The sequence below is a fragment of the Solea solea genome, chromosome 3 (genome assembly GCF_958295425.1).
Source record: "Solea solea chromosome 3, fSolSol10.1, whole genome shotgun sequence".
Classification (NCBI taxonomy): Eukaryota; Metazoa; Chordata; class Actinopteri; order Pleuronectiformes; family Soleidae; genus Solea; species Solea solea.
Window position 1 is genome coordinate 1,254,510 of NC_081136.1, and position 12,515 is coordinate 1,267,024.

General features: G+C 39.5%; 1 protein-coding gene, 1 long non-coding RNA gene and 4 other non-coding genes across 6 annotated transcripts; all 6 read left to right on the top strand.

Moving 5' to 3' along the window:
• The first annotated feature begins 823 nt into the window (after positions 1-823).
• Positions 824-3,834, top strand: LOC131456574 (uncharacterized). Its single transcript, XR_009239913.1, has 6 exons — positions 824-1,008; positions 1,217-1,317; positions 2,025-2,411; positions 3,108-3,173; positions 3,382-3,497; positions 3,717-3,834. It is a non-coding gene; the product is annotated as an uncharacterized LOC131456574 (long non-coding RNA).
• On the top strand, positions 1,050-1,142 carry LOC131457361 (small nucleolar RNA SNORD14). The gene has a single exon (XR_009240008.1). It is a non-coding gene; the product is annotated as a small nucleolar RNA SNORD14 (small nucleolar RNA).
• On the top strand, positions 2,132-2,224 carry LOC131457360 (small nucleolar RNA SNORD14). The gene has a single exon (XR_009240007.1). It is a non-coding gene; the product is annotated as a small nucleolar RNA SNORD14 (small nucleolar RNA).
• On the top strand, positions 3,215-3,307 carry LOC131457357 (small nucleolar RNA SNORD14). Its single transcript, XR_009240005.1, has one exon. It is a non-coding gene; the product is annotated as a small nucleolar RNA SNORD14 (small nucleolar RNA).
• On the top strand, positions 3,550-3,642 carry LOC131457358 (small nucleolar RNA SNORD14). Its single transcript, XR_009240006.1, has one exon. It is a non-coding gene; the product is annotated as a small nucleolar RNA SNORD14 (small nucleolar RNA).
• A 562-nt stretch (positions 3,835-4,396) lies between the features above and the next one.
• Positions 4,397-10,509, top strand: rnf175 (ring finger protein 175). The gene is made up of 9 exons (XM_058625027.1): positions 4,397-4,542; positions 5,572-5,609; positions 5,698-5,839; positions 6,250-6,404; positions 7,389-7,496; positions 8,180-8,300; positions 8,472-8,605; positions 9,403-9,504; positions 9,661-10,509. The coding sequence occupies exons 1-9, from the start codon at positions 4,522-4,524 to the stop codon at positions 9,779-9,781; spliced, it is 942 nt and encodes a 313-aa protein (XP_058481010.1). The 5' UTR covers positions 4,397-4,521; the 3' UTR covers positions 9,782-10,509.
• The last annotated feature ends 2,006 nt before the right edge of the window (positions 10,510-12,515 follow it).

The window sequence follows — 12,515 nt, forward strand, 5'->3', positions numbered from 1 at the left end:
CAGGGTGTCGATAGAAGATACGCGAAAAGCATTATGCAACACTTGCAAAGTCAAGGTAATGCGAGGAGGGTTCCGCGTCAAGTCATTCAATACCACAAATTTGATTATGTCATTTGAAAAACCGCCACCCAGAAGTATACAAACAACGCCAGGAAGCTAACTCTAGTAACGTTAGGCGGGAGACAAAAAGAAGGCAGCGCAGCTGGGAGCCCAATACAGCAGGCAGCGCAGCTGGGAGCCCAATACAGCAAGCACATAATTTACTTGCTTAAAATTAAAAACTTTAGTCATTATAGCTTAGTTTGTATTGAATGTAGAAAATTGAAAATGTAGGTCCAATGAGTAAAACTGCACCGATTTTAACAACCGATGTTAATACCCGTCTATTTGCTATCTGCTGTTTGTGTATGTGTGTCGGGAAGGCATGTGACAGTGACGCAAGTGCAAGCACAAGGTGTGTGTGTGTTGAGGTGAGATAATGTCAGCGGTGTGGGCGTTTTTTCAGGGTGTCGATAGAAGATACGCCAAAAGCATTATGCAACACTTGCAAAGTTGAGGTAGTTTGAATGTAGAAAATGAAAAATGTAGGTGTTCACAGATTTAAAAGTTGTTGGTAAAAACTTTATAGTTATTATAATTTAATTTGTTTACAGGTGAAGTGTGTGTGTGTGTGTGGTAAAATGAAAGGTTTCATCAAACCTGTTATGTAAATGTCACCCTGTATGTACTTTGGCTTGTGAAACGTTTCAACATCTCAACAGAAGTGAATTATAGTTTTTGTGTTGCACAAGTTTATGTGCATGTTTGTTTTATTTAAAATATATAAAAAAGAAGCATATGTAAATTATGGGCTTTAACTTGTTTTTCATTCATGGTTTCCACCAGAATTAATATCTCCTATTTCTGGGTTCCGTAATTAACATTTGTCTCTCGTCTTTTCAGGTTGAGCATCCCAGTCGGTGGCGGTGAGTCAATGATGGCGATGACGTAACAAAGCTGAAGAAACTGGTAAGTGTTGACATGATTTAAAATCAACTTGGATTTAAAAATCGCTATGATGACGTGATTTCCTGCCATTCGTAGTTTCCACCAGAGGTCGAAAGACCATAGACGGCCCAAACCTTCCTTGGATGTCTGAGCGAACCAGACGTGGTCTTCTGTTTTGGTGTTTTTGGACTTAAACATCAAAATTAACTTGTTTTTGTTTGCTCTTCAGGCCCCGCAACCCTCCTGTGGTCGAAAATGGATGGTGACCTTCAGGGTGAATCATCCCCACCCCGTGAATGGCGCCTCATCACACACTTGCTATAATTTCAGGTAGGGATGCACGATATATCAGCATTAATATTGGTATCGGCCAATGTTCGTCATTTTTTAACATATCGGCATCGGTCCAATGAGTAAAACTGCGCCGATTTTTAACAACCGATGTTAATACCGGTCTATTTGCTATCTGCTGTTTGTGTATGTGTGTCGGGAAGGGGAGGCCATGCTGCATTTGTTTGAGCATGTGACAGTGACGCAAGTGCAGCACAAGGTGTGTGTGTGTTGAGGTGAGATAATGTCAGCGGTGTGGGCGTTTTTTCAGGGTGTCGATAGAAGATACACGAAAAGCATTATGCAACACTTGCAAAGTCGAGGTAGTTTGTGTTGAATGTAGAAAATTAAAAATGTAGGTGTTCACAGATTTAAAAGTTGTTGGTAAAAACTTTATAGTTATTATAGTTTAATTTGTTTACAGGTGAAGTGTGTGTGGTAAAATGAACGGTTTCATCAAACCTGTTATGTAAATGTCACCCTTTATGTACTTTGGCTTGTTAAACGTTTCAACATCTCAATAGAAGTGAATTATAGTTTTTATGTGTTGCACAAGTTTATGTGCATGTTTGTTTTATTTAAAAAAAAAAAAGAAGAAGCTTATGTAAATTATGGGCTTTAACTTGTTTTTCATTCATGGTTTCCACCAGAATTAATATCTCCTAATTCTGGGTTCCGTAATTAACATTTTTCTCTCGTCTTTTCAGGTTGAGCATCCCAGTCGGTGGCGGTGAGTCAATGATGGCGGTGACGTAACAAAGCTGAAAAAACTGGTAAGTGTTGACATGATTTAAAATCAACTTGGATTTAGGAATCGCTATGATGACGTGATTTCCTGCCATTCGTAGTTTCCACCAGAGGTCGACAGACCAAAGACGGCCCAAACCTTCCTTGGATGTCTGAGCGAACCAGACGTGGTCTTCTGTTTTGGTGTTTTTGGATTTAAACATCAAAATTAACTTGTTTTTGTTTGCTCTTCAGGTCCCACGACCCTCCTGTGGAGGATAAAGTGGTAGAAGATGGATGGTGACCTTCAGGGTGAATCATCCCCACCCCGTGAATGGCGCCTCATCACACACTTGCTATAATTTCAGGTAGGGATGCACGATATATCGGCATTAATATTGGTTTCGGCCGATGTTCGTCATTTTTTAACATATCGGCATCGGTCCAATGAGTAAAACTGCGCCGATTTTAACACCCCATGTTAATACCCGTCTATTTGCTATCTGCTGTTTGTGTACGTGTGTCGGGAAGGGGAGGCCATGCTGCATTTGTTTGAGCATGTGACAGTGACGCAAGTGCAAGCACAAGGTGTGTGTGTGTTGAGGTGAGATAATGTCAGCGGTGTGGGCGTTTTTTCAGGGTGTCGATAGAAGATACGCCAAAAGCATTATGCAACACTTGCAAAGTCGAGGTAGTTTGTATTGATTGTAGAAAATTAAAAATGTAGGTGTTCACAGATTTAAAAGTTGTTGGTAAAAACTTTATAGTTTAATTTGTTTACAGGTGAAGTGTGTGTGGTAAAATGAAAGGTTTCATCAAACCTGTTATGTAAATGTCACCCTTTATGTACTTTGGCTTGTTAAACGTTTCAACATCTCAACAGAAGTGAATTATAGTTTTTATGTGTTGCACAAGTTTATGTGCATGTTTGTTTTATTTAAAAAAAAAAGAAGAAGCTTATGTAAATTATGGGCTTTAACTTGTTTTTCATTCATGGTTTCCACCAGAATTAATATCTCCTAATTCTGGGTTCCGTAATTAACATTTTTCTCTCGTCTTTTCAGGTTGAGCATCCCAGTCGGTGGCGGTGAGTCAATGATGGCGGTGACGTAACAAAGCTGAAAAAACTGGTAAGTGTTGACATGATTTAAAATCAACTTGGATTTAAGAATCGCTATGATGATGTGATTTCCTGCCATTCGTAGTTTCCACCAGAGGTCGACAGACCAAAGACGGCCCAAACCTTCCTTGGATGTCTGAGCGAACCAGACGTGGTCTTCCGTTTTGGTGTTTTTGGATTTAAACATCAAAATTAACTTGTTTTTGTTTGCTCTTCAGGCCCCGCGACCCTCCTGTGGAGGATAAAGTGGTAGAAGATGGATGGTGACCTTCAGGGTAAATCATCTCTGGTCCCCCCGTGAATGGCTCCTCATCACACATTGCTATAATTTCAGGTAGGTGTAACCTAAATTAGTTATTTGTGTCTGGAAAAGAAAGAACTATAGCTCGCTGTGATGAAGTGATTTCCTGCCATTCGTAGTTTCCACCAGAGGTCGACAGACCAAAGACGGCCCAAACCTTCCTTGGATGTCTGAGCGAACCAGATCCAGTTGTGTACAAAAGTGAATTTTTGTTTATTTTTTTTAATAAACAAACTTGTCTTTTCTCCACAGGTTGACATGCAGACGCACCATTCCAGAGAACGACAACTTCTAAGCTGTGTCAACTTTTTTCTTTTTTTTTTTTCTTTTTTTAAATCATCACATAATAAAACTTATAAATTGTGCATTTGTTTCTTAAATTGTGTCTGGATGTGTTTGAGGACTTTGGGTTGGGAAAAGGAAACCTTTTGGATTCAGATTGAAACTCTAAATAAACCAATTCATTTTAATTTAATAAATGCCTGGTTGATGGCTCTATAATTGGCTTTTATTGGAGCTGCCCCACAACACTTCACTTAAGATTAGTGGATTAATTAAAAAGCCAATTCCCAAACTCCTGTTTTTGTCCACAAAGCAAAGGTTTATGCTCATAGTGGGGCAAACAAACTGAAAATGCATTTATTTTGGGGAAGAACCCCAAACAATTTATCAACTGATCAGAATAATTAGATTATGTCATTTAGCAGACGCTTTTATCCAAAGTGACCTACAAGGGAATTGTAAGTTGTTTCAGCACCATGGGGGGGCAGAGCCTTCAGCACTTTTAAATCATTAAGATAATATAATGAATAAATTGGTCACTTGGTTTTAGCCTTAGCTCCATTTTTAAACCTAGGCTTAAATTTTTTTTTTGAGTTATTAAAATATTGTGAGACAAATATCCGTTTTTCCCGTCTTCCAGTTATGTTTTTTTTCTTGGAGTCCAACGTCCTTTTTGGACCGCCGGGGCCTCCGTACCCGCTGTCCGTTTCGAAGCTGCTATGCTAACGGCTAGTTGCTGTACCATCGTACTCCGGGAACCTGTGACCGGCGAGCGATGGCGGGCGTGCACCCGCAGGTAAGACGGCGCAGAGGGACGCGGACCCGGTCGTCGTATGAATTAGGAAAAAACTAAACAATTTAACGTTAGTTAGCGAAAGCCGCGACTTAAAACGCTGCTAGCATCCAGCCAGCTACCGTTAGCTCGCAGCCAAGCTACACGCCAGTTTAAGTGAAGCGATGTGAACACGCGTCTTTAAAGCCTAACATAAATGTGTATATCAGTAAATGTTCGACATTCTTAGTAAAAACAAGTTGTGCGACGTAGCAGTTAGTGTTGACCCAGTTAAAGCTGACATGTTTACACACAAAACAAAAAAACGGAATATTTAAGATCGATTTTGTTAAATGACTGCCGATATTTGCTGCTGCCCTTTACAAATCAGTGCAGTCTTTTTCCATGACATACACTGATTTTCTTTCATCCCTCTCCTCGTATAAAACCGTTAAATAAGACACAAAACGCACAATCTATGTCTCCTATCGGCACTTTATACATTTCAAATCCTAGTGACTTAATTATACTTACCTGAAACAGGTGAAGAATTCAGTATAAGTATAAGATTTATATTCATATAAGTATTTCATATTTTTCCATGGAAAAATAAGTCAACATATCTGTAATATAACTTTTCCTTTATTAGGAGTGGGGAAATTAACATTGTCACAGCAGCAAAGATAAATAATAAACATGCATTACCAAAAAAGTACAACATATAAAGATATTAAGAGTATAAAAAAAACTAAACACAATAGAATGTATAAAGTACATTTTAGACAGTTTGCAGAATATATACAGTATGGGCTTGATGGTATATTGCACGTGATAGATAAGATAAGTCCTTTATTTGTCCCGCAGTGGGGAAATTTACATTGTTACAGCAGCAAGACAGTAAAGATAAAGATAATAAATAATAAACATGTATTACCAAAAGAGAAAATTATAATATAAAAAGATATGGTAAAGATAGGGAGGAATGAGCAGCCTGTATGTGTGTTAAGATGATAAGTTGTTTTTCCCTAACTTTAGTCTTGTGTTTTGTCACAGGACGACCTGCTAAAGATGACGCACAGAGAAAACTGGAAGTGAGCAGCGACCGTTTAATTCAGTACTGGTGAGACGCCACCTTTTGACCTTTGAACCTGACCTCCTTTTCGTCCCTCTCCTTGGCAGGGTGCAGCACGAGCGCCTACACATCAAGCACCGGGGCCACGAGGCCATGCACGCGGAGATGGTGCTGATCCTGGTCGCCACGCTCGTGGTGGCTCAGATCGTCCTGGTCCAGTGGAAACAGCGCCACCACAGGTCCTACAATGTGAGCGCACACTTTCATTAAACAGTGTTTTCCCTGCTTTTGAGTTTCTTGATACTTGAGCTTTTTGTAGTAAAATCAACGTCAGCTCAAGTCCCAGATGTCTAAATGTTTACGTTTTTATCTCGCTGATAGATGGACTTTTCCAACAGGAAACTGAAGTTTGTAAACCACTCACTCTCCCACACCAAAGTCCATAGAGAAAATCAGTGATTTTAACATCACAGCACACAGGAGTTGTTGATCCACTGACTCCATCACTAAGTTAAAAAACAAAGTGTATAAAAACATAAAAATCTTGCTAGAATATTGTTAGCCTCATCAACCAGAACTGTAATGAAGAGATACTAAATTCTTAAATGTGAATTACCTGGACAAACGCTTGGTGCTGGATGTGTCCGTCTCCTCCTCAGCTGGTGACTCTGGTCCAGATGTGGGTCGTCCCCCTTTACTTCACCATCAAACTGTACTGGTGGAGGTTTCTGTCCATGTGGGGAATGTTCTCCGTCGTCACCAGCTACGTCATCTTCAGGGCCACACGCCGGCCGCTGTCCTGCAGGACGCCAAGGTCAGAGGCCACCAGTGTCTCCACACCAGAGTTATATGGATTCAAAATCTGCTTTAGGTTTAATACGTTCTCCTTCATCTGATTTTATTATCAATTGATCTATTACTTGTCAATTAGTGAATTACCCAGCAACTATTTTAGTCGTCGATTTGAGAGTTCTTTAAAAATACTTTCTAAAAATAAAAATACTGGCTAACATAATAATAATAACAATAACATAATATTTGAAACAAGTTCTCAGATTTTTCTGTTTTAATAAATGTGACTATTTTCCTGTTTCTTTCCTCCATTTAACAAAGAAATCATTCAAACTGAACCATTTTGGTTTGTGGACCAAAACTAATCAACAGATTAATTGATTTAACTTAATTATCGGGTTTGGATTTATTTATAAAATAAGATTCATATTGGCTTTTCTTTTCAAACTTTATTATTCTTACACAGTTTCATGATTTATGTATATGAACGTTTTATTATACCATAACATTATTCCTTAAAGTTTTTTTTATTATTCACATGACCGCACTATAACTGAATTTTACATTTCAAGTTTATTACAGCAGAATATTTTTAGAATTTTTAGAACTCAATTTATTTAAATTGATTTAACTTGCGTTACTTAGTCAAACAATATTCCACATTTTAACATATTCTACATTTTAACATATTTTGACTTTATTAACACAGAGTTGCACCAAAGTTGGTTTTTGACACACAGCATTTTGTTAAGACATCTTCCTATGCCTATACTTTTGTTATAAATATATTTCCTGTAACCTTATTAAAACAGTGCTTGTTTAGAACTTTATTCACACTTTTCCAATGTTCTCTGACCTTTGACATTTAAGTCACTTAATGGATACTTGATGCTCAGCAGGACTGAGGTGTTTCATTTGAACATTGTTAATTTGTTGAGAAGTAGCGCACACCAGTATTTGCACTCCGTGTTTCACTCATTTGTGTCCCCAATCGTGTCGTTTGCAGGATGGTCTACAAGTGGTTCCTGCTCATCTACAAGCTGAGCTATGCAGTCGGTGTCCTGGGTTACCTCGCCATCATGTTTACCATGTTTGGATTCAACGTCTTCTTCAGGTGAAAATTCAATTCAGTTCAATTGTATTGTATTTGTATCGCGCCAAAACCACAACAGGTATTATCTCAAGTCTCGAGAGCAGAGAAACCTAACAGTTCACACAATGAGCAAACACTAGGCATCAGAGGGAAAAAACTCTGACAGAACCAGACTCAAAGATGTGCAGCATCTGCCTAGACAGGTTGGGGTGAAAGGAAAACATAGAAACACTTATAAAACAAACTTAGATCCTATAATTAAACGTCCGAAAAGAGAAATTAGGATAATAATGAATAAAGTTGAATATCTGGAATCAGTTTTTCATAGTCTCTGAAGTCTATGTTCAATTGAGCAATTTAAGGAAACAACAGCCGAACAATAACGTCTCCTCTTTGTTTGTTTGTCCTCTCTCGTGTAAAGCACCAGGGGGCGGTGGTAACAGGGTAGACGTATTCAGCCTGTCGGGTCCTGCGATATTTGGCACGATATCTGTTTCTTTAGATTGCTCAGTTGAACTGTGACGTCTAGAAATGGGCATCTTGGACGTTTTTCCTGCCACAATGGTGGCGTAAACAAATCGATGTTTTCCCAACAGAAAACTGAGGTCCGTGGGACATTCCAAAACTGTCTCCTACCGTACCAAACCGAACCAAACCGTGTTGGAAACTTAAGAGTTTTTGTTTTGTTTTCTCTCTGCGGGCAGGATCAAGGCGGAGGACTCTATGGACGTAGGAGTGATCATGCTGTTCTACGGTCTTTACTACGGCGTCATGGGCAGAGACTTTGCTGAAATCTGCTCCGACTACATGGCTTCTACAATTGGGGTAAAAAAAAGTAACATCCGGCTCCTCCTTCTACGACCCCGTGGCGTTACCCACTGGTCTGTGACCTGATGATTTGACGCTTCCACTTTTGAATTTAGTTTCTTTGAATCCATATGTGGAAGCATTGGGTGTGGAGGTTAGTTCTTTTCGAACTGTGTCGTTTTTTTTCAGTACTACAACAAGGGAGGCATGCCCAGCCGGAGCCTGACCAGTGACATCTGCGCTGTGTGTGGTCAGAGGATCCTGGTGGACGTGGAGGAGGAGGGGATTATAGAAGACACCTACCAGCTCTCCTGTGGACACATGTATCCTGAGGTTTTGCAGCTCATTTAACCGTGAAATTTAAAAACAAAACAAAACAGAGGTCCTTTCTGTGTTTAGTTTGCATGTTCTCTCCATGTTTTTAGGGGTTTTCTCCGCATGCTCTGGTTTCCTCCCACCTTCAAAGCATGTGTTATGGCTCTTCCAATACATAGTCCCGGCACGGCACGGTTTCCATTACTATAGTACCCCCTCAACGGGGGCGGAGTCATCATAGCATGGCTGCATGTAACTGCCGTGACTTTGTTTCTAGTGACTTGTTAATCAGTTGTTTTTGGTGTAACTGAGTTATTAGAATCGGTTAGATTAAAATCACAGAATCGTTCAGTACTTCCTGCGTGACTGGAGCACAGACTCCGTCTGACACAGTCACTGAACTGAAATACCACTGAACGTGGTCGTGATTGGGCTCACGATCGGCAGTTTTCAGGATGTTTTAGTCTTTTTAACTGATCTACAGTTGGACGTTGTTGGCTTTGGTTCTTGTGTCGGATGTTGCGCTCATGACGACACTCTCTGACCAATCAGTGGCCCGGCAGTCTGTTGACGTCACGTTTTAGTATCGGCTCAGCTCGTTTGGAACCTCGTCAGAAAAGGTAGTAAAAAAAACACACCAGGTATGATCGCTAAAGTTTTCTGATTTTAGAAGCAGTTGCAGATCCTTCATGAAGGTGACCCCGTGAAACAAAACGACATGCAATGCTTTCAGTCTCCCGCTGTGCAACACCTGAACCTTTTTCTTCTCAAGTCTTTCTGCCTGAACTTGACTCCACCCCTTCAGATTCCACGAGTTCTGCATTCGCGGCTGGTGCATCGTGGGTAAGAAGCAAACGTGCCCGTACTGCAACGAGAAGGTGGACCTGAAGAGGATGATGAACAACCCGTATCCTTTTTTATTGAGTGTGCGGCTTCATGACACGATGCTGTGTTTCAATGTGTGGTTAAAGGGATATTTCTCATATTCTGAAGTGTTGCTGAACTCTGACACATAAAGCAATAAAGACACATTCTGATTGTCCTTAATTCCTTTGTCTGCCAGCTGGGAGAAGACGCACGTCCTCTACGGGCAGCTGCTTGACTGGCTTCGATACCTCGTTGCCTGGCAACCCATAATCATAGGCATCGTTCATGGGATCAACTTCATACTGGGCCTCGAATAGATCCCTGAGGAACGCCGCTGCTCGATGTCGTCCAGTGTGAAGTGCCACAAACTTTAAAGAGTCAAAACCTGTCAGAGGAACTGGCTTTGGTTCTTTTATGTTTTTCTTCCGTTAGCGTTTTCTTGGACGCTTTGAATGCTTGCGATGCTTCGCCATAGAGCGATCCCAGTCGGTCAAGGGTTGACCTTGCGAGTGGCCGACGCCATCGAGCCAAAATAGCTGCTACGTGTTTAGACCCAGATCCAGTGTTAGATGTGTGTCGATCGGACCTTCAGGAAGCATCACGTTCATTCGTGTTGTTTTACAAAAATACTTTTTAAAACGTTGTTTTCCCGCTCGGTCCTTTTACAAAGACTTGTTCTGTGAAGCCGGCATTTTTTTTTTTTGGAACATCTGCCAGAAAGAAAAGAAAAGACGATTCTGTCCGAATTGTCGCGTTTACATTTCATTCAACGTTGTTCATGACTGAAGTTTAATTTATTTCCGTTTTATTAAGGTGCCTGAAGCTGAAGTTGACGCCAAGTCGTCGTCACTGTAGCAGTCGCAGTATTTACGTCTTCAAAACTTTTGCCACGTAAGAAAACTAACATCAAGGCTCAATCAATCGACGGTTGAGGATACCGGGAATGTTTTTACCTCCATCAGAACGACAGATGACACAGTGTTGCTTTCTTGCTGCTGTTAACATTATATTTAATTGATATTAAAAAGTTTTTCCTATGGTTTTATTTTTGTTTTTGGTTGTTGTTTTTTTTAGATGTTGGAAGACTCTAAGATGTTGGAAGATTTTAACATCACGTCTCACACAGACTTTTCGCAGGGACACAGAGGTGGACATGTTCAAACGGTGGTTCAGTGGTAGAGTGAGTACTACATAGTAGGGCTGGGCGATATGGACTAAAAGTCATATCTCGATATTCTTTAGCTGAATGGCGATACTCGACATATATCTCGATATTTTTTCTGTGATGTAGTTGGGGTTTCCCCCAAAGCATTATAGCATATTAGATCAAATGTTTTCCAGAGGCAAACCCTTTAAAAAATAAACAAACAGTCCATTATAAGTTTAAGCCACATGCCAAATGTCAGAGGTCACTGAAATAAAAATGCTCCTTGAAAAAAATAAAACAAATCTCTTTTCTGCATGACAATAATATACAGTAATTGATTCAAAAATACAATACTGTTACAATTTTAACAGAAATAAAAACGGACTTAATAAAATTGGAACAAACATGACTTATAAAATAAAAAGGGTATCTGTGTAAATGAATGCTTAATTGGGTTTGAACAATTTTCTCAATTATTTCACATAGATGTTTAACACAGCTTGTTGATATGATAATTAAATAATGTCTTATATTTTATTATCAATATTGACAACTTCGTCAAACTTCAACCAGCTAGTTCCCGCCTCCTCAGCACGAGCTGAGCGATAAATCTAACACACCAAGAGAGGCGAGACTTAAGGCAGAACAGCCAATCATCAGCCGGCAACCGCAGCGAATAAGACAAGCATGACGTGGATGCATGTTTAGGCGCCAAACATCCAGGGGTATAAATGTAACCGAAACCAGGCAAACAGTTAGCACCAATTTTTGAATAGAAGGAGGACGTCTCTGAGCAACAGGTACAGTAACTGCATGTTTAAGTCATAAAAGTTAAGGATTTAGCCTTTAATCTGTCTTTACAGTTAACACTAAGACTAAAAAGCACAATTTGACACTGTGAGGCTGTTTATGAGGAATCAGTGTAAATACCAGGAACTGAAAGCCAGAATTCTTAATTCCTTTCCTTTTTAATTTACTCTTATTGTCTTTGTTGTCGTGTCTGAAGTGATTTTAATGTCAAAAACTAAAGGAAATGTAAACAAAGTTGCTTAAATCTTGAGTGTTTGTTAATAATGTAATGATTCCTCACACAGGTCCAACAGTCTCTTCTGCTTGTCCGTCATCTTTGAACTTTGTGTGGACGTGTTCTCTGAGCTTCTTTTTCGTCTCAGCTTTGCTTCAAGCCGGTGTAGCTTGAAGATCTGGTGCAGAGTGACATGGTGAGTTAACATGAAAGCCTTGGTTCTCAAACTGTGCTACATAAGAGCCCTCTGGTGGTACATGGAGGAAAATCTGAAATACTGTTTATCCGTATGTGATCGGAGTGAAGCTGAGGAATGTTGAGCGCATAGAAAATGAAACAAATAATAATAATTAAAGTCGCTTTATGCCTCACTTCATCTTAATCTAATGTCACTACACCAGTGTGTGAAGTATATGTGAGGAAGAGGAGGATGATGATGAGAGAAAATGATCTTATTGGGAATAAATCTTCCTCCTGTGAAAAGTCTGTAGCTGACTTTGCTCGGTTTATTTACACCTCTGTATTTTAATGTTACCTCAGGGGGGCGACCGGTGACCTGCAAGGAGAAAAACAAAACTCTTTTCTTTTCTTTAGTGGTCAAATACAAAGAAAAACATGTTTTCTTTAAAAAGGTCTTTCGAGTTTTATTGTCTTTCTTGCAATAACAGTTAAAAAATTATTAATCAAGTAAAGAAAAAGAAAGCAACTACCAGTGTTGCCATTTTAGATTTAGTCTTAGTCTTTTGAACTAAAATGCTGATTAGTTTTAGTCAAATTTTAGTCATTTCTATATGTGATAGTTTTAGTCGACGAAAACTCAAAAAGGTTTTAGTCCAGTTTTAGTAAAAAAAAAAAAAGAAGTATAGTCTTTTAACAAATT